The sequence below is a fragment of the Tursiops truncatus genome, chromosome 9 (assembly GCF_011762595.2).
Source record: "Tursiops truncatus isolate mTurTru1 chromosome 9, mTurTru1.mat.Y, whole genome shotgun sequence".
Taxonomy (NCBI): Eukaryota; Metazoa; Chordata; class Mammalia; order Artiodactyla; family Delphinidae; genus Tursiops; species Tursiops truncatus.
Genome location: NC_047042.1, coordinates 102,221,631 through 102,246,651, shown reverse-complemented (window position 1 = coordinate 102,246,651; position 25,021 = coordinate 102,221,631). Strand labels below are relative to the sequence as shown.

At 46.0% G+C, this 25,021-nt stretch overlaps 1 protein-coding gene across 1 annotated transcript in view; it reads right to left on the bottom strand.

The window, feature by feature from the left end:
* The window catches only part of DPP6 (dipeptidyl peptidase like 6), a 772,816-nt gene that overhangs the window by 61,924 nt on the left and 685,871 nt on the right, over window positions 1–25,021 (bottom strand). The window contains exon 16 of the mRNA XM_033863543.2: window positions 24,855–24,973. Coding sequence (XP_033719434.1) covers window positions 24,855–24,973 — 119 coding nt within the window. The remainder of the gene's footprint in view (window positions 1–24,854; window positions 24,974–25,021) is intronic.

Genomic DNA, 25,021 nt, shown 5'->3' with positions numbered 1-25,021 from the left:
ATTCTGAGGCGCACAGGCTGCCGAGAGTTGTCTTAGAAAGTGAAGTGTCAATATGCCATGATTTAAAATTTATCACCTTTTAAAACTGAGGTATATGTAACCGTTTCTCTGGAAGATGGGTTGGATGGAGGCATACAGACACCCGTCTGGATCAAAGAGCCCAGGGGAGACATTTTAGATTTTCTCCCTAAACTATAACTGTGATATTCTAGTATAACAACATTCATAAAGCACATATATTGATTATTGCAACATGGACATATTTTATGTGGTCAGCGTTCAACATAGCCCACCAGAATGCATCAGAGAAGACAAGGGAAGCTTGGGTGGAGGGGGTCATGTAGGCAATGTCTTCTCTTGTCTTCAGAAAACGTTAAACATTTTTACAGAATAAGACTTTGTCACTTGCTAACAGCTGTGTGCTTGAGGAAGGGGGGCAGCGTTTGCTACCTAGATGCTGGGTGACTACTATACCTCAGTTCCTTGACTTTGCCAGCACACAGTTTATTTAAAACAATTTTTGTATAATGTAAAAAAAGATTTTACAGAAGTTTCAAACTTACAGTAGCGTTGCAAGTATAATACGAAGAACTTGCTTCCCCTGAAGCATCTGAGGATGAGCTGCCGCCCTGATGCCCTGGGGGTTGTGCATTTCCTACAAACAAGGCCTCTCCCACAAACCCACAACAGCACCATCAAAGTCCGGAAATCAACACTGATGCACGACTATGGCCTAATCCTCGGACCCCTTTTGGGTCTGGCCAGTTGTCCCAGTAACGTCTTTTATAGCAAAGGTGGCAGTTCTGAAGCACAGCGCTGCATTCGGGAGACGGGGGACCACACCTCCCACCCTGTCCCAGGCCAGCACCGCACAGGGACTCGCTCTATTCTTTGCTTTCCACACTGGCGACTTTCCTCTCCAACACGCAGAAACTCGCTATTCTTACTGACCTGATCCACCCCCCAAACGTAAACCATCTTCCATCACTCTGCCGCCACCTCCTGCCCCTGCGGGGGTCCCACTCCCCACAGCGGGCTGCCCTTTTGGGTCCACGCCCTCCTTACACTTCTCAGGCTCCGACTTCCCACGAGGAGGGGTTCCCTGAACGGACGGACGCCTCCTCACTCTGCCCAGGTTCTGACACCCCACCCAGGGCTCCCTTGTCACCTGGCTGAGGTGTAGTCACCCATGACTCCTCTGTGCAGAAGCCTGCTTTGTCCTACCCCAGCCAAAGGCTTCAGGACTGAACTGGTCACCAAGGGAAGGGAAGGGAGAGGGGAAGGAAGGGAGGAGGGGGGAAAATGAAGGAGAGGAGAGGGAAGGAAGGGAAGAGGATGGGAGGGAGGAGACGGAGGGGAGGGTAAGGGAGGGGGAAGGGGAGGAAAGGGGCAGAGAAGGGGTGGGGTGAGGAGGGGAGGGGGAAGGGGAGGAGAGGGGAGGGGAGGGGTGGGGAGGGGAGGGGGAAGGGGAGGGAGGGTAAGTGGAAGGGGAGGGGTGGGAAGGGGAGGGGGAAGGGCAGGAGAGGGGAGGGGGAAAGGAGAGGAGGGGAAGGGTGGGGGAAGGGGAGGAAAGGGGTGGGGAAGGGGAGGGGTGGGGAGGGGAGGGGGGAGGGGAGGAGAGGGGAGGTGGAAGGGGAGGGGTGGGGAGGGGGAAGGGGAGGGGTGGGGAGGGGGAAGGGGAGGAGAGGGGAGGGGGAAGGGGAGGGGTGGGGAGGGGAAGGGCAGGAGAGGGGAGGGGGGAAGGAGAGGAGGGGAAGGGTGGGGGAAGGGGAGGAAAGGGGGAGGGAGGGGGGGGGGTGGGGAGGGGGAAGGGGAGGGGAGGTGGAAAGCGAGGGGTGGGGAGGTGGAAAGGGAGGGGTGGGGAGGGGGAAGGGCAGGAGAGGGGAGGGGGGAAGGAGAGGAGGGGAAGGGTGGGGGAAGGGGAGGAAAGGGGTAGGGAAGGGGAGGGGTGGGGAGGGGAGGGGGAAGGGGAGGGGAGGGGAGGGGAGGGGAAGGGGAGGCATGGGGAGGGGAGGGGGAAGGGAAGGGCTGGGGAGGGAGGGGGAAGGGGCGGAGAGGGGAGGGGAGGGGAGGGGGAAGGGGAGGGGTGGGGAGGGGAGGGGAGGGGAGGGGGAAGGGGAGGGGTGGGGAGGGGAGGGGAGGGGAGGGGGAAGGGGAGGAGAGGGGAGGGGAGGGGGGGGGAGGGGAGGGGAAGGGGAGGAGAGGGGAGGGGAGGGGGAAGGGGAGGAGGGGGAGGGGAGGGGGGAAGGAGAGGAGGGGAGGGGCGGGGAGGGGCAAGGGAAGGGGCGGGAAGGAAGGAGGAGAAACAGAATAGGATGAGAAAAGATGAGGAAGAGCTAGTTTAGCATTTCAACACCCAGTGGATAGTTTAAAGTGTATACATGTGTGTCTGGAAGAGGGTAGATTTCAGCGTGGCTTTTACATTCTCTCTCTCCATAATACTGATTAAAAATAGTATATATTACCATTCTAAGTGGAAACAAGTAATAAAAACTTAAAACCCTCGTCAACACAGCTTAACATATATACTAAAAGGTTACGTCCAATGATAGATGTTATTCTGTGTGCATGGATTCTTATATTCATGTCCATTTTGTCTCACTACCTATGGACTGACAGCTACGAAGTATAAAATGGATGGCTTTAAAAAATGTGTTTAGGGTGCTGTATTATCACTCAACAACTGTCTAACACCATCTAATACCTCTTCTAGGAAAAAGAATTAATGGGAGCAAAAGCAGATATAACATTTAGCCAGAGGTCTCTGCCCATTTTTCTTTGAACGTGACTATTTCAAGTACATGATTCTACTTTATCTCCATTAAGGGAAAAAAGCTACTGACTTACTTGGCCTCATGTTTCCTGAAGATAGCACTTTGTAAGCAGTTTTTCTCCTTTTTCTAATTCATTTTTCAAATTTTGGCTTTTTCGTTGTTGTTGGATAACATTGAAGGAGACAGCTACTGCCCCCCGTTTGATTTATAAGCCCAATCACATTGCTCTTCTCTTATTTTTCACACCGGGGGAGCCCCAAGAAGCATCTGGGAATTGGGAGAGAATGAACACCTCCCCTTGTGAATTTCTCTTAGCCCATAGTAACTACCCAGTGCCACTTCCGTGATGAGACAATTGGGAAGATAATAAGGAAATTGGTCCAGGGAGTCAGAATTTCAAAGAAAATTTGTCAACCATCCTAATAATTCCAGGGCATATGTTTTAAATGTATAGTATTGACCAAGAAAATATGTCTAATTTCTAGAAGGGAAGAAGACTGGTATAGGAGACAGACTTTTTCTAAAGCTAAACCAACACTTACTTAATCCTCTTCCCAACAATCACTAGAGATAAGCCATAATGGAAAAGAATATATTAAAAAAAAAAGAATGTATATATATATATATATATATATATATATATATATATAGCTGAGTCACTTTGCTGTACAGCAGAAATTAACACAACATTGTAAATCAACTATACTCTAATAAAAAAGTAAATAAAAACCCCACAATTACTAGAGACCTTTCCATCCATAAAAACCTTTGTAGTCATCAAATACTTATTACACTCCTGCAATGCATGGAGTGCAGAGGGCATAGGATTGGGATCACCCACAATTCACAAGATTCTGTGTGGCTCCCATTCTTTTAACTATTATGAGCTGACATACGTTGAATGTGACATTATGAGTTCTGTGTGCTTACATATGAACACGCCTCACTGCAGTGCCGTGTTGGCTGGTTCATTATTAGCATGTGAATCTCCTGGTGGGAGCACGAGTGGCTCAGACCACTGTTTTCTTTCACTGTCTCATGTGTTTTGAAGCTGGACAACTCGGGTTCATAACAACAGCAGAGCTCATGAGAGTCAAGTGTGACTTTCACCTTTCTTTTCCACCTTTCCCTTAGTGAGTCTTAGGTTTGCTTCTTTCGTTCTTTCTCCGTGTCCAATGTACCGAGCACAGAGAACTCTGAACGACCAGCCGCTGTATTAACCAGGAGAAGGGTGGCACTGGCAGAGACACGGGCTTGGTCAGATAGTTTGGGGTCTGGTGCCAACTCTGCTATAAGTAGCTGGTGGTTTGGCTGTGTCACTGAGCTCTGTGCCCGGTTTCCTCAACAGTGAATCAGGGCAAGTGAAGTTACCATCACCACCATCCTTTTTGTGATAACATTCTTTCTTCCTCACAAGAACCCATGTGGAAGTCACTGTCAGGAAGCATAGACAATACCAACCATCTTCCTGGAGCATCAAAGAAAGATTAATTTACAGCTAGCAGAATAAGTGGTAAATATCCTCGCGTCGTAGAAGATAATTCATGTGTGGTATAACGGGAAGACTTTATTAATATGACCACTGCTCTACTCCACTGTGCTGGATAGCTGGGAACTAACTACAAGCAGAGTCAAAATACTCTTAGAGGTGAGAATAAAAAGTACTGGGGGGCTGCTGGAGAAGATTGCGGAAGAGTAAGACGCGGAGATCACCTTCCTCCCCACAGATACATCAGAAGTACATCTACACGTGAAACAACTCCTACAGAACACCTACTGAACGCTGGCAGAAGACCTCGTACCTCCCAAAAGGCAAGAACCCCCCCCCCGCCACGTAACTGGGTAGGGCAAAAGAAAAAAGGAAAAACAGAGACAAAAGGATAGGGACGGGACCTGCACCAGTGGGGGGGAGCCGTGAAGGAGGAAAGGTGTCTACACACTAGAAGCCCCTTTGCGGGTGGAGACTGCGGGTGGCGGAGGGGGAGAGCTTCGAAGCCGCGGAGGAGTGCACAGCAACGGGTGCGGAGGGCAAAGCGGGGAGATTCCCGCACAGAGGATCGGTGCCGACCGGCACTCACCAGGCCGAGAGGCTTGTCTGCTCCCCCGCCGGGGCGGGCGGGGCTGGGGGCTGAGGCTCAGGCTTCGGTCGGAGCGCAGGGAGAGGACGGCGGTTGGCGGCGTGAACACAGCCTGCAGGGGGCTAGTGCACCACGGCTGGTCGGGAGGGAGTCCGGGGAAAAGTCTGGACCTGCCGAAGAGGCAGGAGACTTTTTCTTCCCTCTTTGTTTCCTGGTGCGTGAGGAGAGGGGATTAAGAGCGCTGCTTAAAGGAGCTCCAGAGACGGGCGCGAGCCGCGGCTAACAGCGCGGACCCCAGAGACGGGCATGAGACGCTAAGGCTGCTGCTGCCGCCACCAAGAAGCCTGTGTGCGAGCACAGGTCACTCTCCACACACCCCTTCCGGGGAGCCTGTGCAGCCCGCCACTGCCAGGTTCCCGGGATCCAGGGACAACTTCCCTGGGAGAACGCACGGCGCACCTCAGGCTGGTGCAATGTCCTGTTGGCCTCTGCCGCCGCAGGCCCGCCCCAAACTCTGCGCCACTCCCTCCCCCCGACCTGAGTGAGCCAGAGCCCCCGAATCAGCGGCTCCTTTAACCCTGTCCTGTCTGAGCGAAGAACACACGCCCTCCAGCGACCTACACGCAGAGGTGGGGCCACATCCAAAGCTGAGCCCCGGGAGCTGTGGGAACAAAGAAAAGAAAGGGAAATCTCTCCCAGCAGCCTCAGGAGCAGCGGATTAAAGCTCCACATGTGTATGTTTCTGAGTGAGATTTTGTCTGTATAGCTTTGCTTTCACCATTTGTCCTAGGGTTCTGACTGTCCGGTGTTTTTTTCTTTCTTTTTTTTTACTTAAAAAATTTTTTTTCTCAATAATTTTTTTTTATTTTAATAACTTTATTTTATTTTACCTTACTTTATTTTATTTTATCCTCTTTCTCTCTCTCTTTCCTTCTATTTTTTCTCCCTTTTATTCCGAGCCATGTGGAGGACAGGCTCTTGGTGCTCCAGCCAGGCGTCAGGGCTGTGCCTCTGAGGTGGGAGAGCCAACTTCAGGACACTGGTCCACAAGAGGCCTCCCAGCTCCACGTAATATCAAACAGCAAAAATCTCCCAGAGATCTCCATCTCGACATCAGCACCCAGCTTCACTCAACAACTAGCAAGCTACAGGGCTAGACACCCTATGCCAAACAACTAGCAAGACAGGAACACAATGCCACCCATTAGCACAGAGGCTGCCTAAAATCTTAATAAGGCCACAGACACTCCAAAACACACCACCAGACATGGACTTGCCCACCAGAAAGACAAGATCCAGCCTCATCCACCAGAACACAGCCACTAGTCCCCTTCACCAGGAAGCCTACACAACCCACTGAACCAACCTTAGCCACTGGGGACAGACACCAAAAACAACGGGAACTATGAACCTGCAGTCTGTGAAAAGGAGACCCCAAACACAGTAAGATAAGCAAAATGAGAAGACAGAAAAACACACTGCAGATGAAGGAGCAAGATAAAAACCCACCACACCTAACAAATGAAGAGGAAATAGGCAGTCTACCCGAAAAAGAATTCAGAATAATGATACTAAAGATGATCCAAAATCTTGGAAATAGAATAGAGAAAATGCAAGAAACATTTAACAAGGACCTAGAAGAACTAAAGATGAAACAAACAATGATGAACAACACAATAAATGAAATGAAAAATACTCTAGATGGGATCAATAGCAGAATAAATGAGGCAGAAGAATGGATAAGTGACCTGAAGGTAAAAGAGTGGAAATAACTACCGCAGAGCAGAATACAGAAAAAAGAAGGAAAAGAACGGAGGACAGTCTCAGAGACCTCTGGGACAACATTAAACGCACCAACATTCGAATTATAGGGGTTCCAGAAGAAGAAGAGAAAAAGAAAGGGACTGAGAAAATATTTGAAGAGATTATAGTTGAAAACTTCCCTAATATGGGAAAGGAAATCATTAATCAAGTCCAGGAAGCACAGAGAGTCCCATACAGAATAAATCCAAGGAGAAACACGCCAAGACACATATTAATCAAACTGCCAAAAATTAAATACAAAGAAAACATACTAAAAGCAGCAAGGGAAAAACAACAAATAACATACAAGGGAATCCCCATAAGGTTAACAGCTGATCTTTCAGCAGAAACTCTGCAGGCCAGAGGGAGTGGCAGGACATAGTTAAAGTGATGAAGGAGAAATACCTACAACCAAGATTACTCTACCCAGCACGGATCTCATTCAGATTTGATGGAGAAATTAAAACCTTTACAGACAAGCAAAAGCTGAGAGAGTTCAGCACCACCAAACCAGCTTTACCACAAATGCTAAAGGATCTTCTCTAGGCAAGAAACACAAGAGAAGGAAAAGACCTACAAGAACAAACCCAAAACAATTAAGAAAATGGGAATAGGAACATACATATCGATAGTTACTTTAAAAGTAAATGGATTAAATGCTCCCACCAAAAGACACAGACTGGCTGAATGGATACAAAAACAAGACCCATATATATGCTGTCCACAAGAGACCCACTTCAGACCTAAGGACACATACAGACTGAAAGTGAGGGGATGGAAAAAGATATTGCATGCAAATGGAAATCAAAAGAAAGCTGGAGTAGCAATTCTCATATCAGACAAAATAGACTTTAAAATAAGGACTATTACAAGAGACAAAGAAGGATACTACATAATGATCAAGGGATCGACCCAAGAAGAAGATATAACAATTGTAAATATTTATGCATCCAACACAGGAGCACCTCAATACATAAGGCAAATACTAACAGCCATAAAAGGGGAAATCGACAGTAACACATTCATAGTAGGGGACTTTAACACCCCACTTTCACCCATGGACAGATCATCCAAAATGAAAATAAATAAGGAAACACAAGCTTTAAATGATACATTAAACAAGATGGACTTAATTAATATCTATAGGACATTCCATCCAAAAACAACACAATACACATTTTTCTCAAGTGCTCGTGGAACATTCTCCAGGATAGATCATATCTTGGGTCACAAATCTAGCCTTGGTAAATTTAAGCAAATTGAAATCGTCGTATCAAGTATCTTTTCCGACCACAACGCTATGAGACTAGATATCAATTACAGGAAAAGATCTGTAAAAAATACAAACACATGGAGGCTAAACAATACACTACTTAATAATGAAGTGATCACTGAAGAAATCAAAGAGGAAATCAAAAAATACCTAGAAACAAATGACAATGGAGACACGACAACCCAAAACCTATGGGATGCAGCAAAAGCACTTCTAAGAGGGAAGTTTATAGCAATACAATCCTACCTTAAGAAACAGGAAACATCTCAAATAAACAACCTAACCTTGCACCTAAAGCAATTAGAGAAAGAAGAACAAAAAAACCCCAAAGTTAGCAGAAGGAAAGAAATCATAAAGACTGGAACAGAAATAAATGAAACAGAAATGAAGGAAACAATAGTAAAGATCAATAAAACTAAAAGCTGGTTCTTTGAGAAGATAAACAAAATTGATAAACCATTATCCAGACTCCTCAAAAAAAAAAAAGGGAGAAGACTCAAATCAACAGAATTAGAAATGAAAAAGGAGAAGTAACAACTGACACTGCAGAAATACAAAAGATCATGAGAGATTACTGCAAGCAACTCTATGCCCATATAATGGACAACCTGGAAGAAATGGACAAATTCTTAGAAATGCACAACTTGCCAGACTGAAACAGGAAGAAATAGAAAATATGAACAGACTAATCACAAGCACTGAAATTGAGACTGTGATTAAAAATCTTCCAACAAACAAAAGCCCAGGACCAGATGGCTTCACAGGCGAATTCTATCAAACATTTAGAGAAGAGCTAACACCTGTCCTTCTCAAACTCTTCCAAAATATAGCAGAGGGAGGAACACTCCCAAACTCATTCTACGAGGCCACCATCACCCTGATACCAAAACCAGACAAAGATGTCACAAAGAAAGAAAACTACAGGCCAATATCACTGATGAACATAGATGCAAAAATCCTCACCAAAAAAAAAGCAAACAGAATCCAACAGCACATTAAAAGGATCATACACCATGATCAAGTGGGGTTCATTCCAGGAATGCAAGGATTGCTCAATATACACAAATCAATCAATGTGATACACCATATTAACAAAATGAAGGAGAAAAACCATATGATCATCTCAATAGATGCAGAGAAAGCTTTTGACAAAATTCAACACCCATTTATGATAAAAACCCTCCAGAAAGTAGGCATAGAGGGAACTTTCCTCAACATAATAAAGGCCATGTATGACAAAGCCACAGCCAACATCGTCCTCAATGGTGAAAAACTGAAACCATTTCCACTAAGATTAGGAAAAAGACAAGGTTGCCCACTCTCACCACGCTTATTAAACATAGTTTTGGAAATTCTAACCACAGCAATCAGAGAAGAAAAAGAAATAAAAGGAATCCAAATTGGAAAAGAAGAAGTAAAGCTGTCACTGTTTGCAGATGACATGATCCTATACATAGAGAATCCCAAAGATGCTACCAGAAAACTACTAGAGCTAATCAATGAATTTGGTAAAGTAGCAGGATACAAACTTAATGCACAGAAATCTCTGGCGTTCTTATACACTAATGATGAAAAATCTGAAAGTGAAATTAAGAAAACACTCCCATTTACCATTGCAACAAAAAGAATAAAATATTTAGGAATAAACCTACCTAAGGAGACAAAAGATCTGTATGCAGAAAATTATAAGACACTGATGAAAGAAATTAAAGATGATACAAATAGATGGAGAGATATACCATGTTCTTGGATTGGAAGAATCAACATTGTGAAAATGACTCTATTACCCAAAGCAATCTACAGATTCAATGCAATCCCTATCAAACTACCACTAGCATTTCTCACAGAACTAGAACAAAAGATTTCATAATTTGTATGGAAACACAAAAGACCCCAAAGCAATACCCCAAAAGTATATACCCCAAAGTATAGCCAAAGCAATCTTGAGAACGAAAAACGGAGCTGGAGTAATCAGGCTCCCTGACTTCAGACTACATTACAAAGCTACAGTAATCAAGACAGTATGGTACTGGCACAAAAACAGAAAGATAGATCAATGGAACAGGATAGAAAGCCCAGAGATAAACCCACGCACATATGGTCACCTTATCTTTGATAAAGGAGGGAGGAATGTACATTGGAGAAAAGACAGCCTCTTCAATAAGTGGTGCTGGGAAAACTGGACAGGTACATGTAAAAGTATGAAATTAGAACACTCCCTAACACCATACACAAAAATAAACTCAAAATGGATTAAAGACCTAAATGTAAGGCCAGACACTATCAAACTCTTAGAGGAAAACATAGGCAGAACACTCTATGACATAAATCACAGCAAGATCCTTTTTGACCCACCTCCTAGAGTAATGGAAATAAAAACAAAAATAAACAAATGGGACCTAATGAAACTTAAAAGCTTTTGCACAGCAAAGGAAACCATAAACAAGACCAAAAGACAACCCTCAGAATGGGAGAAAATATTTGCAAATGAAGCAACTGAGAAAGGATTAATCTCCAAAATTTACAAGCAGCTCATGCAGCTCAATAAGAAAAAAACAAACAACCCAATCCAAAAATGTGCAGAAGACCTAAACAGACATTTCTCCAAAGAAGACATACACATTGCCAACAAACACATGAAAGAATGCTCAACATCATTAATCGTTAGAGAAATGCAAATCAATACTATAATGAGATATCATCTCACACCCGTCAGAATGGCCATCATCAAAAAATCTAGAAACAATAAATGCTGGAGAGGGTGTGGAGAAAAGGGAACACTTGTGCACTGTTGGTGGGAATGTAAATTGATACAGCCACTATGGAGAACAGTATGGAGGTTCCTTAAAAAACTACAAATAGAACTACCATATGACCCAGCAATCCCACTACTGGGCATATACCCCGAGAAAACCATTATTCAAAAAGGGTCATGTACCAAAATGTTCACTGCAGCTGTATTTACAATAGCCAGGACATGGAAGCAACTTAAGTGTCCATCAACAGATGAATGGATAAAGAAGATGTGGCACATATATACAATGGAATATTACTCAGCCATATAAAGAAACAAAATTGAGTTATTTGTGGTGAGGTGGATGGACCTAGAGTCTGTCATACAAAGCGAAGTAAGTCTGAAACAAATACCGTATGCTAACACATATATATGGAATCTAAGAAAAAAAAAAGGTCATGAAGAACCTAGGGTAAGATGGAAATAAAAACACAGACCTATTAGAGCATGGACTTGAGGATATGGGGAGGGGGAGGGGTAGGCTGTGAGGAGGTGAGAGCGAGGCATGGACATATATACACTACCAAGCGTAAAGTGGATAGTTAGTGGGAAGCAGCCGCATAGCACAGGGAGATCAGCTTGGTGGTTTGTGACCGCCTAGAGAGGTGGGATAGGGAGGGTGGGAGGGAGGGAGACGCAGGAGGGAAGAGATATGGGAACATGTGTATATGTATAACTGATTCACTTTGTTATAAAGCAGAAACTAACACACCACTGTAAAGCAATTATAGTCCAATAAAGTTGTTAAAAAAGAAGAAAAAAAAAAAGCTAAGTTCCATAATCACACACACAAAAAGTATGTGGATTCATGAGTGTCCAGGGATGGATCCTTGAGACTGAAACATTTCCACCTCTGTCACAGCTCCCTCTGCCTACTTAAGCTTTGGTTATTTCATGGTAACCAAGTGGGCAGCTTATAAGCGGGACCACGAAACAAGAAATTACCTGTGACAATCCAGTGCATCATTACCAGGACATCACAAAGTGGCCACCTGTGGGCCAGATGTGGCCTGCAAATGTTTTATTTAGCCAAAAGGAAACTGTTTCAAATTTTAGTTGGTTTCCAACATTCAGAAATCAGATGTTTATATAAAAATATGGATTCTGAACTTGGATTGAAATACCGGAAGATAACAGTTTCTGAAAGGGGACAACTGACTGGGGCCGAGCAGTGTCTGTTCTCGTCTGTGTCCCCCCTCTGCTCCCCATTATAATACACGAAGTGGGGTTCACTCATTCACATCCCTTCCTTCCCCATTAAGCCTTGCGTTTACCCACGTTCTCTTAAACAGCGAGGTTTGGGAGAAGAAGACATGCCTGGCTACAGAAGCATCTGGTTTTCCCTTATTCCTTTTCTTCTCCATTAGCATCAATAAGTTTGGGATCAGTTCTTTTTATGTCTCCTTGTCTAAAATGGAAACTTTTGTTAAGAGCTAGCTAGACATTTCCAATCTAATTCTTGTAATTCATTTGTGCTAGGCAATAAGATAATGTTCCCTGGTTTTAACAAAAAGTCACCTACTATTCAAACATGGGTAGAGGACATGGATGGATGTTTTACTGTTGATCAAAATATGCCAGCAGTGTTTAAGAAGAGGATTCCTTTAGTCCAGAAGAAATGCTCCCTTACATGCATCTAAAAAACTAAATTTTCACCAGTAACCACTAAGTGGAAAACCAAAATTGGTATTTTCCAAGTGTCCTTTTTGAAAAGTGATCCAGACTATGAAATCAGGCTCTGCCACAATGAAAGAGCAGTCAAGTCCTACCTAAGGCATTGTGAACTGAGGCAAAGGCAGCAGAGTACAGCTTACTGTAGACGGCCAGGGCATGAAGCGCCAGGGCTCACTGGCTACTGGAGGGTCTGTGAAAGAGACGCCACATCCCCTTACCTGGCCACCATCATGCTTCCAAAAAAGGCAACCCAGTACATCTAGCCAAACACTACATTCTGACTTCACTGACCCAACAGATTTGGTGATGACTTAGAATGTATGTTAGCATCTCTCAATGTGTTCAGCTTTTCATTATTCAAATAAGCATCACTGTATGTGGCCAGAGACCCCAGGTGTCTGGAGAAGGTGTCAAATCTGCCTGGATCCTGGGATGGCCCCTAAAATTGCTCTACTGGGTCGGCATCGGAAAAGAACAACCAGAGATCCCTACTAGGGCAAGGATCCTAGATCATCTAGTCCCCAAAAGCCACAGGGACCCTCCTGAGACATCTCTTACTGGCTAGCTAGTTTCCACCTGAAGAACTCCTGGGAGGGAAGCTTCAATGGTCACCGTGTGTACATACGTCACACCTACAGTTACAACCACATCATGATGCCCCTAACCCTTCTGGATTTTTCTTTATATGAAGTTGAAACATTGTTCCCTGAACTTTATCCACAGGCCCCAGGGCTTCCCTCTGAAGCAAAAGAGAAGAAACATGTCAAGTCTGCCAGAAGGTCTATATTCAGTTAGAAAATTCATTTAGGCCAATCTCCTAAACATATGATTTAAAATGGCATATTACATTATTTTTATTGATTTTGACCATCATTCTTCGTTTACAACATTTCTGTCTAAAAAAATTAAATCAGTGTTCATAGTGTTCTGCATCTTGTAAGCATACAGAAGTACGCGTGTGTGATGGCAGGAGATAATGTTTCAAAGAATATTTTGGTTTTTCTAGATCACGTGAGGTAGCATTTATGGCACCTACAAGGGCATGTGAATTAGCTTCTTTTCTAGGAAGTTCTAAGGTACAACTGTGACTTTAAGCTCAGTCTATATTGGCCCCAAAGTGTAGCATTTTGAGGTCGATTTTATTCATCCCTTCAAAAACTATTAATACTTATTTGTTGAGGACCTGCTGTGTGCAGGCCATGTTCTAGAAACTGGGATCAAAGTGGTGGGGAATACAAAGTTCCTGCCACACAGAGCTGACATCCCTGGGTGAGACGGGCACTGGAAACACATGAATATCAGCAGGTGTGAGATGCGCTGTGGGAAAACTGACCAGCACCTGGGGGCGGGGGAGGAGGCACTGGGCCCGTCAGTGGGCAGCTGTGCAGGAAGTGCGGGAGGAACGCTTTCAGAGCTCTGCTCCCTCGGGTCTTGGGCTGGGTCTCCAGGCCTCCAGAACACACCGGGCGCATGTCAGAGCCCTGGCACATTGCTGGTGCTCGGTGAATGTTCATGTATCAATATTCAGTCTGTTATGAGGCTGCTGTGCAGATGCCAATCAAACAGGCCCTGCCTTGGTGAGCTTGGCACCTAGAGGTGAGGGGTAGAAGATACAAAAGATAAGAGAGGCAAAAAATGCTCTCAGAGCCCCGAGGAGGGAGAGGGTGTGATTAGAGGAAGTTCACGGGTTGGACCTTGGAGGTTGTGTAAGATATTTAACAGGCCTCGACGGTTTAGGTAGAGAGCTTTATAGGTATTGACATAACAGAAAAACCCAAGCCATTTATTCCAACAGTGGCCCTAAAAGAAGGGCAGCAGTGGTTCTGAAGGTTTGGTTAATTTCATGGATGTTGAAGGTAATTAATAAAAGGCTGTAACTTTTACCGGCATTCCCTAACTTATATTATGCACACTTTGTATTCATCAAAATAGTCTTATTGCCTTCTTTGAGTCAACTGAAAAGCACACGCTATACTTCTGAACTTTTAATGCTAGTAAGACATCATTTGTATCTGTTTTGTATTAGTTCCTTTACCATTTCACTTGGAAACTGGTTGTGCTGCCAAGTGTTTGAAATGCTCTAACCCAGGAACAGTGCTCTACAGGTGGGGTAAGTACGGTGGGGCCAGGCCGAGGACAGCCTTGGATGCTATCTGAAGGAGCCGTTTGATGTTTCCATCTGCCACTCAACTGGTCAATCACTCCCCTTTCACCTACTTTCTGTCCATCTGCCCTGGGTGCTGAGACAAACAGGATTTAAGGCAGATAGGAAAGATATAAATGCACAGATAAAAACAAGCATAAAAAGAGTGGATGAGAAAAGCAGAACAATGTAAAAATAAAGACAAGAAAAAAGAGACAGAGAGAAATCCAGGAAACAGCTAGAATAACAAACATATTCTTCAAAGACCTACCTACATGGGCTATAAATTTCCCTCTAAGCTTTCTGGCAGCCAACACAGTCTTATGGACTTGATGCACAGCCCATAAGATCAACACAGGTACTTATTTCGGAGAGTAACCCTTTAGGAGATGTGTGAAAGAAAAGGCCTTCTGGGAAATCCTTCTGCTGGAGTTTCCAGGTTACTATTTGATGGTGTTCTGCTAATAATTTTGCCCAAACAGGGACATTTCTGAGAGTGAAGGGAGGGGCACTAACAACAGTGACATGGCCTCCACTGGTCTTCAGGAGGCATCATCTCAGGCTCTTGTTGGGGAAACCGGGGCACATGCTTACGCCATCGACTCAGTTCTTCTTTCGAAACTTAAAAAAAATACCTTGGTAAACATTTTGTTAAATCTCCAGCAGTCTGTCTACTTTTTTGCCAGTGGCCTGTTTTTGGATTATCAACGTGGCACCTTCTAGGAACTCTTTGAGGACATTTCCAGTGAGACTTACAGCAGTAAACAGAAGTGATCGTGCGAATGCTTCTCCTGGGGTTTCTGTTTCTGATGTTCAGTCTGAGGCCTCCCTTTCACACTTCTTTTGTGTCTCAGTGATCTCTGGTTGGCTGCTGCCATGTGGCGGGGAGGATCCTGTTCAGGAGTGCACGCCCTCGCGGTGGTCATAGACGCTACAGTGCTGATGCCGGATCCCAGGGGTGGGCAGGGGCCCAGTGATGCCGGGTCCTGATGGTGGGTGGGGGGCCAGTGATGCCAGGTCCTGGGGGTGGGCAGAGGCAGCAGTTAGCCACCGTCCTTAGTGCTTGGGCTCCTTGTCTTTGAGGCCACTCAAGGCACAGCCCCACTTCCTGCTCCGGCCAGTGTCCACTCCGGGAGACCTCCATGGCCAAGCGCCTCTTTAACTGTCCAGGGCAAATATGTTAGCCCAAAGCTGTTGGAGCAGGGGCCGGGCGTCCCCTCTCAGCCCCGTAAATGAGGCTATCTTAGCCCATGACGACCTTCAGCTCCCATCCTCTGTCGCCTCCGATCTGATCTGAATTCTGGGAAAACAAACTTTATTTTTAATGTTTTGGTTACCGTGTCTTTCACCAATCATGCCACATTTCCTAGTCATTGGCTTCCATTTTCAATGTGGTCCATTTATATTTACTTTTCAAAAATCCTTCCATGTCCTGTTCCATTGATGGTCTCTTTTTCGGTGGCCCAGGGGAGTCATTTATTTCTTACTGTTATGTTTCTTGTACCATTTTACTTAGAAAAGAGAGAAATGTATGTGCCCAGGAAGACATTCCGCAGAGAAATAATCTTTAGGAAGTAGGGTCTGGTACTTGGGAGGGAAGTGGACTGGTCAGAGGGAGACCCTGAAGGCAGACTGGCGAGTAAGGGCTGTTACCACCTAGAGTCAGGGTGCAGGAGGAGAGCAGTGCATGGGTCCAGGGGCACTGCTGCTGCATCAAATAACATTATCTATTTGTCATGGACATTTCAAGCAGCGCACTACCAGGATATGACCTCCATTTTGCAGAAAAGTTTGCTGGCCTCAGGCACCAGCCCAGTTCAGACACTTGCTGGGTGACAGTGAAGTGCTACCTGGGCAAGTGAGAAGTTCTGTTCCTTTGGCTGTTATCAGGGAGCAAGAGGGCTCCTACCGAGGGTATGCTTGGGGGCTGGCAGCGTCTACTGATGAGTTCAGCGTCTTCCAAAGCACCTGTGTAATGATGCTCGTGAGATCACCTGCCTCGAGAATCCCTCTCCTTGTTCTTGGAACCTGCAACCTCAAAGGAAGTAGCTCCAAATGTTTGAGAGATCGAACAGTTGGTGTCACTCTCAGACACACAAGCAATGCTCCAAGGAGTTTCAAACCCAGTTCCAAACATTCACCTTCACAAACCCACAGTTAAAAAGGGCAGCCCAGGTTAATGCCTTGGAAACTTGGATTAAGAGATGTCTAGAGGATTAGGTAGTTTACAGAACCAAACCATTTGCTTTCCCCTTTCACACCCTGTTGTTGAGACTTGCTATCAGCCTACATGTTTGAAGCTAATTAACACACTTTCCTCAATGATGCAGAGCATTTATTATTAACATTATTTATTATATTCTTTATAATGATAAATGTTATGTATCGTTAGCATTATGTTATTATTATTATTTAGCTTTGAGGCTCCTCATTTATAGTTGGATGTGAGTGATTTGAATTAACCTGAACAGAAGCAGCGTATATAATTCCTACGTTGGGTCAGGACATAGGGGACACCTGCTTAGTTGTACACTGTAGGAGTGAGTGTGAACCAGTGATACCCCAAGTCTCTTTGGAGGGATCTGGGTCTTTCTTTTCCCCCATCCAAAAGATGCACGACAGACAGAGTTGTCCTTCAATCGGGAGTTTTGGGCAGCAGCCTTCCCTCGGGATACCTTCTGTGGTGGTGTCAGGATTGTAGCCACTTCTGTTCCTTCCAGTCACGGGGTCTCCACGACTGTTCCTTCACAAATGCACATTTCTGTTCTCTGAAATGATGTGTTGTCTCTTTCACCTCCCCGACCACAATGCTTTAAGACGGTAGCGCCCTGTACGAAAATGTGCTTTACTTCATTCTGTAGGACAAGGTGAGCTCAGGATGGACCTCAACCTCCAAATATGTCCCACGTCAGAGTTTCCTCATGAGGGGCGTACTCACTTCTTTCAGGGGATGACACCACACGTGACAGGTGCGTGGCACGTGGGCATCCCTCCCCCCTCACTGCTGCACGAGGCACATGTGACGCATCCATTGTTGACGACACTCTTTCTCACCGAACCTTGACCTGGCCTCTGAATCCTTCTCATCCACTGTGCCACGGCCAGCAGCTTCCGGGCAAGGGGAGCTGGGCTGCGAGACTGACTCTGATTTTCCACCCGGCCTTCTCCGCTGCTCCCTTAGGAACAAGACTCCAGGTGCACTCACGGGGCGCAGTTTTCCCACTTAATTATGGTTCCCAAGGGCAGGATGCGGCCGGGGCAGCTGGCAGCACTGGGTGTCTGAAGGAGTAAAGGCAGAGAGGGGACATGGCACGGAAAGAGGAAATATCAAAGAAAAGGGGAAAATGTGGTTACTTCCTAACACTGCCAAGACCCAGCTGTGGAGGCCCCTTAGGCAGAGCCACCCCTGAAGTCACCAGCCGCTTCACTGCCACGCCTACCCGATGGTTGGTTAATGCTCTGAGACTGCGGCAGCCATGCTCCCTTCTGGAACTTTCTACCCTGCTAGTGTAAGCGCAGACCCAGGGCTCCCAGCTCCACCTTGTGAGGGATGAGGGAGTCTGTTCATTTGGAGGCACTAAGTAAGGGATGTGACTTAATTTCGTGGAAGCTAACCCTCTGTAGCCTCAGCCCCACCCCCTGGATCCTGAGTTAGTAGCCAGTAAATATCTAAGACATTCTTAATTGATTGCTAAGGTGATGATGGTGGTGATGACAGCTGTGATCACAACATTAGTCAACATTTATTAGGCATTTGCTATGTATCAGACACCAGGCTGAGCTCTTTACATGCATTCTCTTGATTAATCCTCCTGACTTGATGAGAGTAGTTATTCCCCTGATTTTCCAGATGAGGAAACGGAGCATTTAGCAAGCTTAACTGTCACGCCCGAGTCACAGAGCCAGTAAGAGGCGGAGCCCTGAGTCCAGCCCAGGCCTTCGGACTCTGACTTCATTGCCCCCGTCACCATCTTTTCCATGTTTCTTGATGGCAGCAAACCTGGCAATGGTAGAGGCCCCCGGGAGAACTTAACAGTAAGGGCAGTAATCGGGACACAGTCATTCACTTTATTATCAGCTTGGGTCCTATTCTGTTTCAATTCGACTTCAGGATGGAGAAGACTGTCTTGATAAACTAGGCCGCTGACGCGGCGACCTTAAGAGCAGCTGCTACATCAGGGTCTCACAGGGGGAGGGGAGGCTCAGTCTGCAGCACGAGTCACCACTGCGGGTTGTTTCCTCACTCAGAATGGGAAGGAAATGTCCTAGTTCTCTCGTTTGTTCCAAGAAAACCACGTTCATTTATTTATTTTTAAAAATACAAAAAATGTTTCGGATGAAGCTGCACACACCTGATTCACACACGGGGCCTGTTTTCCTGGTGGTGTTTAGATGTTTCCCAGAAACAGGGATGGTGGAGTCCTCCTGACAAACCTATAGGGAAATGAATCGTGTTCCTGGGCTTCAGTTTGAAGAGGAAAGTCCACTTCTCTACACAGAGGCTGTGATCATGAAAACTTGTGAGTTCACGTGCTCTGACTCAGTTGTTCAGGGTCGAGTTTACTTGGGGAAGAGAAATGCCAACCACTTTTCACAGCTCCATGAAACGTGAGGATTTATTTCGCGCGATGACCTGGAAGAAGACTTCCTGGAGGAAATGGACACTGGAGCCGTCTTCCTCCTCTAACATGTCAGAGTTGCCTTGCAAAGACACCGTCTGCACCCACTACTCTCCAGGGGACCCTCTCCTCCCTTCTGGAACGTGGTAAAAGCGTTAAGAATGGTCTCTGGCACACAGCCTACCGTGGCTGCCCTTGGTTCTGTGTCCCCGAGAAGAACAGCAATAGTTTTCTGTCCTCTCTTATTTGAGAAGGTGATATGGGTCTCAGGCGGGGGGAGTCGCTGTGAGTTGAGTTGTGTCCCCACAAAGATGTGGTGAAGTCCTAACCCCCAGCGCCTGTGGACAAGACCCTACTTGGAAGAAACTGTAACCAATTATTTGTAAATGTGACCAAGTTAAGAGGAGGCCGCTCGGGGTTTGGGGGCCCCGTGACTGGCGTCCTTGTGAGGAGAGGGTCTGGAGGCAGGCGCAGGGAGGGGTTGCCGCTAGGATGGGGGAGGCCCTGCAGCCCACAATCCGCTTTCAGACACCACCTCCAGGGCTGTGAGAGAATCACTTTCTGTTGCTTCAGGCCACGCAGTCGCAGCAGCCCCAGGAAACTCACACAGAAGGTGAGTGCATTTCTCTTTAGCGATAAGATTGGGCTTTTCCAGGACTGGAGGGTGCGGGTCCCAGGCCCCTGACGCAGGCAACCCCAACAGCTGAGGAGTCAAGCGTCCGTCCCAGGCACTGGTCTCAGGGTGAACCCACAGTCACATCCACGCTGCCCGGGCGAGCTCACCGCTGCCAGTTCAACCCTCCTGGGAGGGGATAAAAATCAACCCTTGCCTGAGAGGAACCTTGGAAGATGTACGGGAGTTCATCAGGCAGAGACAAAAGCATGGAACTGGGGAACACTGAGTTTAGGGAACTCTAAGGAGGTCTGTTTGTGATAAGAGTAAAAATTGCAAGGTGTCAGCAATGGGAATATGTTATCACAGAATATTCAGTGAAGTTCCCTGTTAGTTATCTATTTTAGGTAAAGTACTGTGTATATGTTCATCCCAATCTCCTAATTTATCACTTCCCCCCACGTTCCCCCTCTGGTAACCGTAAGTTTGATTTCGAGATCTGTGAGTCTGTTTCTGTTTTGTAAAGAATCTGAAAAAGAATGGATTCACTTTGCTGTACACCTGAAACTAACACAACATTATAAATCAACGGTACTCCAAAAAAAAATGCATTTCAAAGCTTCAAAAAAAAAGGGAATATGAACGTCAAGTATTATACCGTAAGAATGTACTTTTCAAATCGTAAGAAGCTGGACAAATATTAGGTAGCTCTGTTACCCATCTCCCAGGGTCATTGAGACCAACTAGGCATGTAAACAACGGCTTACTGGTACACCCCAGAATAGATATGATTTCATTATAAAATGTTATGTCATAATACAATCTTTAGGATGCAGCTGGCTTCACTGCCAGACCCCAGAGATCTGGAAAGGAACCTAAACCTCTATATTAAATAGGTAAGTGAGTTTCCACGAGGTTCTACTGAATATGGTTTACATGTGTCTCTTATGCAAGTATCTGGTGATCACCTAAAACCCATGCCGTTTAGATACAAATATTGACACAGATAGATGGGATCTGGCTACGTAATGAGTGGATACGAGCATTACAAACATTTCTGAGTCTTTACTTACCTATATTCTATTTTAATCTCTGTTTAATCTAGCAGTGTGCAAAGGTATAAAAATAATGTATGTATTTTTAAGTGGTCGCATACTTAATAAAAATTATGAACTTGAAAATTATAAAAAAATATAAAAGTGGCAAGCTTTGAGAAACCACAGAAGAAATGTTAATGAAAAATTAGAGGAGAAAGTACATGATGATAAGACTAAATGAAACGCTACAGTGATGAGGAAGGACAAGACATACTACAGCAGAGCAACTGGACATTAAGAGAAAAACAATACACCAGAGGTCTAATTAAACAGGAGTACCGACTGCAAGCAGTTGATGAGCTATAATCCACTATGACGACGTTACAACACTGAGCAGTACAGTGTAAGCTAAGGGGACAGATCCACATCAGATAAACCTACCAGAAACGATCATAATAGAAGGTCCACGGGAAGGAGGAAGAAGGACTAAGTTTATACGGGGCTGTCACAATTTCACATCTGCTAGGATACCTAGCCCTTATGTCCTAATGTGCTGTGGGCCTGCGTCTGCTCTGATTGGGCCTCTGTTTCAGCTGGTTGGGGTCCACCTTGCCCTAGTTATTAAATCCTTTGACCATAATCTCTGCCCAAGCCGAATATCTGTAGTTCCCTTCATGACAGGCCAAACAATTTTGAGTGCGGGAGCACTCACAGATTTTCCTTTCCCTAACTGACCACAGAGAATCGTCCAGTTGCCCCTACATTTTCCCTCAGCCTAAAAAGGAGGGATTCTTGTTGTTGCTGTTATTCTGGTTGCATCTGAGAGGCCAGGTTAATACCCACGATAAAGTTCTGCAGGAGGAGGAAAAGTGAAACGGTGGTCCAAGGCTTTCAACAGTCTCAGAGCAGCTTTGGGACGTGAGAGAAATAAACAGGAGGGGACATGGAGTTTAATAAACGTTGCTGTGAGCTACACACCGGGGTCTACATTTACATCTACTGAGAAATGTGGGAAAATAAAATTCTTTTTGGATCGTAAATCGGCCTCTTACATGCATGCATCCACGAAGTGACCGCGATTCGCAGGCTGCAAAGACCCCTCCACACGACGACCTCTGCCGTTTCTCACTTCTCTTCTCACTTGCACTTTTGCCCCTCTGGGCTGCGTTTCACATTCTGACCCTACCCACACCTTTATCTGAAGCTTTCCTCAAGGCTTCTTCACCAACAAAACACCCCAAGCAATCCAACCGGGTGTGTAATCACTTCTTTGAAATGTCATTAAACCCACCCTCGCATCCCCAGCGGCTGTTCCCCCCAGTGCCTACGGTGTGAACTGGGTGTCCGCTCAGCTCTCACCGCAGGAGCAGGATTTGAATTCAGGGTGTGCTAAGGCACTTACTGCTGTAACTGTGTCCAGGCCGCAGCCGTAAACCGTAAAGTTGGCTGCTTCAGTCACCTCATCCATTCTGCGGTCTTTGTAAATTTACGTCTTTTTAGAAAATCCCTTTTTAAAAATCAGGTTTTGATTAGGTTTTAGGGGAAAGGTTGATTTGGGCATACAAGTTACATTAGCCAGAAAATAGGTTACTAATAGAAAAAATTTTAAAAAGCAGTTTTGTAGGAAAGAGGGCTAGTTTATGTTTATCTTAAGAGGCAACAGGCTAAATCTTTTTTTTTTTTTTTTTTTTTTTTTGTGGTACACGGGCCTCTCCCTGCTGTGGCCCCTCCCGTTGCGGAGCACAGGCTCCGGACGCGCAGGCTCAGCAGCCATGGCCCACGGGCCCAGCCGCTCCACGGCACATGGGATCTTCCCGGACCAGGGCACGAACCCGTGTCCCCTGCAACAACAGGTGGACTCTCAACCACTGCACCACCAGGGAAGCCCTAGGCTAAATCTTTAAATAGGTTTTAAATGATTCAGAAAATCCTGAGGTGGCAACTCCATGATCAATTAAGAGTTAAGTTTCTTAATAAAATGGAGCAGGGGATGGAGATCAGATCAGATGGTCTCTGAGGTCTCCTATCCTGCAAATTCCATGAATCTGTTCCATTACTAGTGGACCCAGGCATTTGTGGGGAGGGGCGCCCCATCCTTCTGAAGCTGAGATCACGGTGGTCTCAGGGGCTGAGTCATGTCTGTGACCTGGGATGTGGCCGTACGTGTCCTCTGCTTCTGTTTTCCTTCACAGTGACAACTGAGGACCTATCTCTTCACACAAAATATCCGAGACCACACAATACAAGCAGCTTTATAAAGAGAAAATGTCCTCAGACTGGCTGGGACACAAACATAGAAAGAAATGTTATCTCCCCCAGGATGGAACGCTTGCAGGATGGGAAACCTGCACATGAACGACTGTTCAGTGACCTCCACGCACACTGTCCAAGTGGCCTCCCAACATGGGCGCCATTTTTACATCCACCGCACGGACATGGGAGCTTCCCTGCCTGAACCCAGGGCCACAGATGTCCTGGAAGAACCTTTCAATTTCAACCCTGGGCTAGAGTCTGTGGAAACTGGACAACAGAAGGCTGCCGTCCTCAGAACGAGGCCATTCCCACTAAACTCTGGAGTGAGAAGACCCTGCAGAGCTTAGCAGGAGCTAAGGGAAGCAGAGAAAGAATCTGTTGATAGATAAGAGGCTGGGTTCTGTGAAAGATGACGATGGAGCAAATACTAGTGAACGTTAGTAAGAACCCAAGAACGAGATCCAAATCGTGACCGCCTCGGCCAGTTACAACACGGACCTTGAGGCCCCCAGCTTACTCTCTGCCTCGTATTTAAACCTATTTAAACCTATTTCTGGTACGTGATGTCTGCCCTTGTTTAGAGACCTTCCTTGAGGGAGGTTCTGTCACCTTTCCCACCCAACCATTCTTTCTAGGACGTTCTAAAGTTCTTCTTTAGATTGACTTCAATTTCCCCTTCGGTATCTCATCACGACCTTCTGCACTGTAAAGCCACCTCCTCCTTCGACAGGTAAGACTTCAGATTTCTGACCCTGCAGCTCCTGTCAGGCTGCTGTCTCTTTCCCCTAGCGGGTCTGCTCACCACAGTTCCCAATCTCTGAGCTCTATACACCTCTGCACTTCCCCAACGTGTAATATCATGAAGGTCGTGCCCTGGGGCAACAGGTCTTGCTGGCAAAGGAGGAGTCTGGTAAGATGAGCTTCAAGGGGACTGGGGGCTACTGCTGCATTTCAGAACCGCCCCGACCCCCCAACACACACTTCTCTCCCATCACATTATCCTAGGAGAATGTCTGGGACTGAGCTTGGTGAGGAGGGGCTGAGATTTTGGATGACAACGCTGATAAAAAGAGGCTGAGGTCCCGAGCAACTGAGTGGCTATCAAAGGCTATCAAAGGCAGTCTGATAAAGATTCTTCAGTCGTTCCGGTGTCGGCCTGTCTCTGCCCGTGGTGTACTCTCACCCCTGGAGATTATCTCAGTAGATCAAGCTATTCTCTGAGATGTATTTCGCTACAACCAATTTATTATTTCTCACCTTTCCGTGGGCTCCTATCTTTTCAAGACATGAGGACAAGATGCAAAGGTGTTTCTTTGTGTCCACGATGGGACTTGGTCTACTCTTTTGTATATGCTGACTGGTGTGATTAAGAACTTTCTAAAGTTTGGAATAAATCATCCATGAATTCAGTGGTAGGAAAAGCATTTTTTCCCGTCTGAATCTTCTTTTATATTATCTCAATCCTTACATATGCTGAAGAATTTCTGAAATTGTTTCGCCACCTTTACAGGTGGCCTATGTCCATCAACGTGTAAGATACACATTTTTTAAAGGAAAATGTAGGTGAACTTTGGGGTTAACCGGCACAGCATGTAGAAAGCACTCTGGTAAGCTGCAACCCTTTATAAGATGTAAAATACCAGTAACACACCTGGCAGAGGTGATGCACGAAGGCTGCTCCTGCGAGCGCCGACGTCCCCAGCTAGGCGGCCCTACCTGTCCCGGGATCGCGGAGCTTCTGCCGGGTCCCGGGGGCGCCTTCGAAAGAGGTGTCACTCGGTGGCAGAACTCACCTTCGCACTTGAGCAGGAAGAAGTCGGCGCTGGGGCTGAAAGAGGCGCTGAAGTAGGCGCAGTTGTCCACCAGGTCGCAGGACAGGCACTGCCTGTTGAAGCTGCCCACTGTGTTGGCGCTGCAGGGACAGGGAGCGGGCGGGGCTGTCACCAGGGGCGAGACCCTC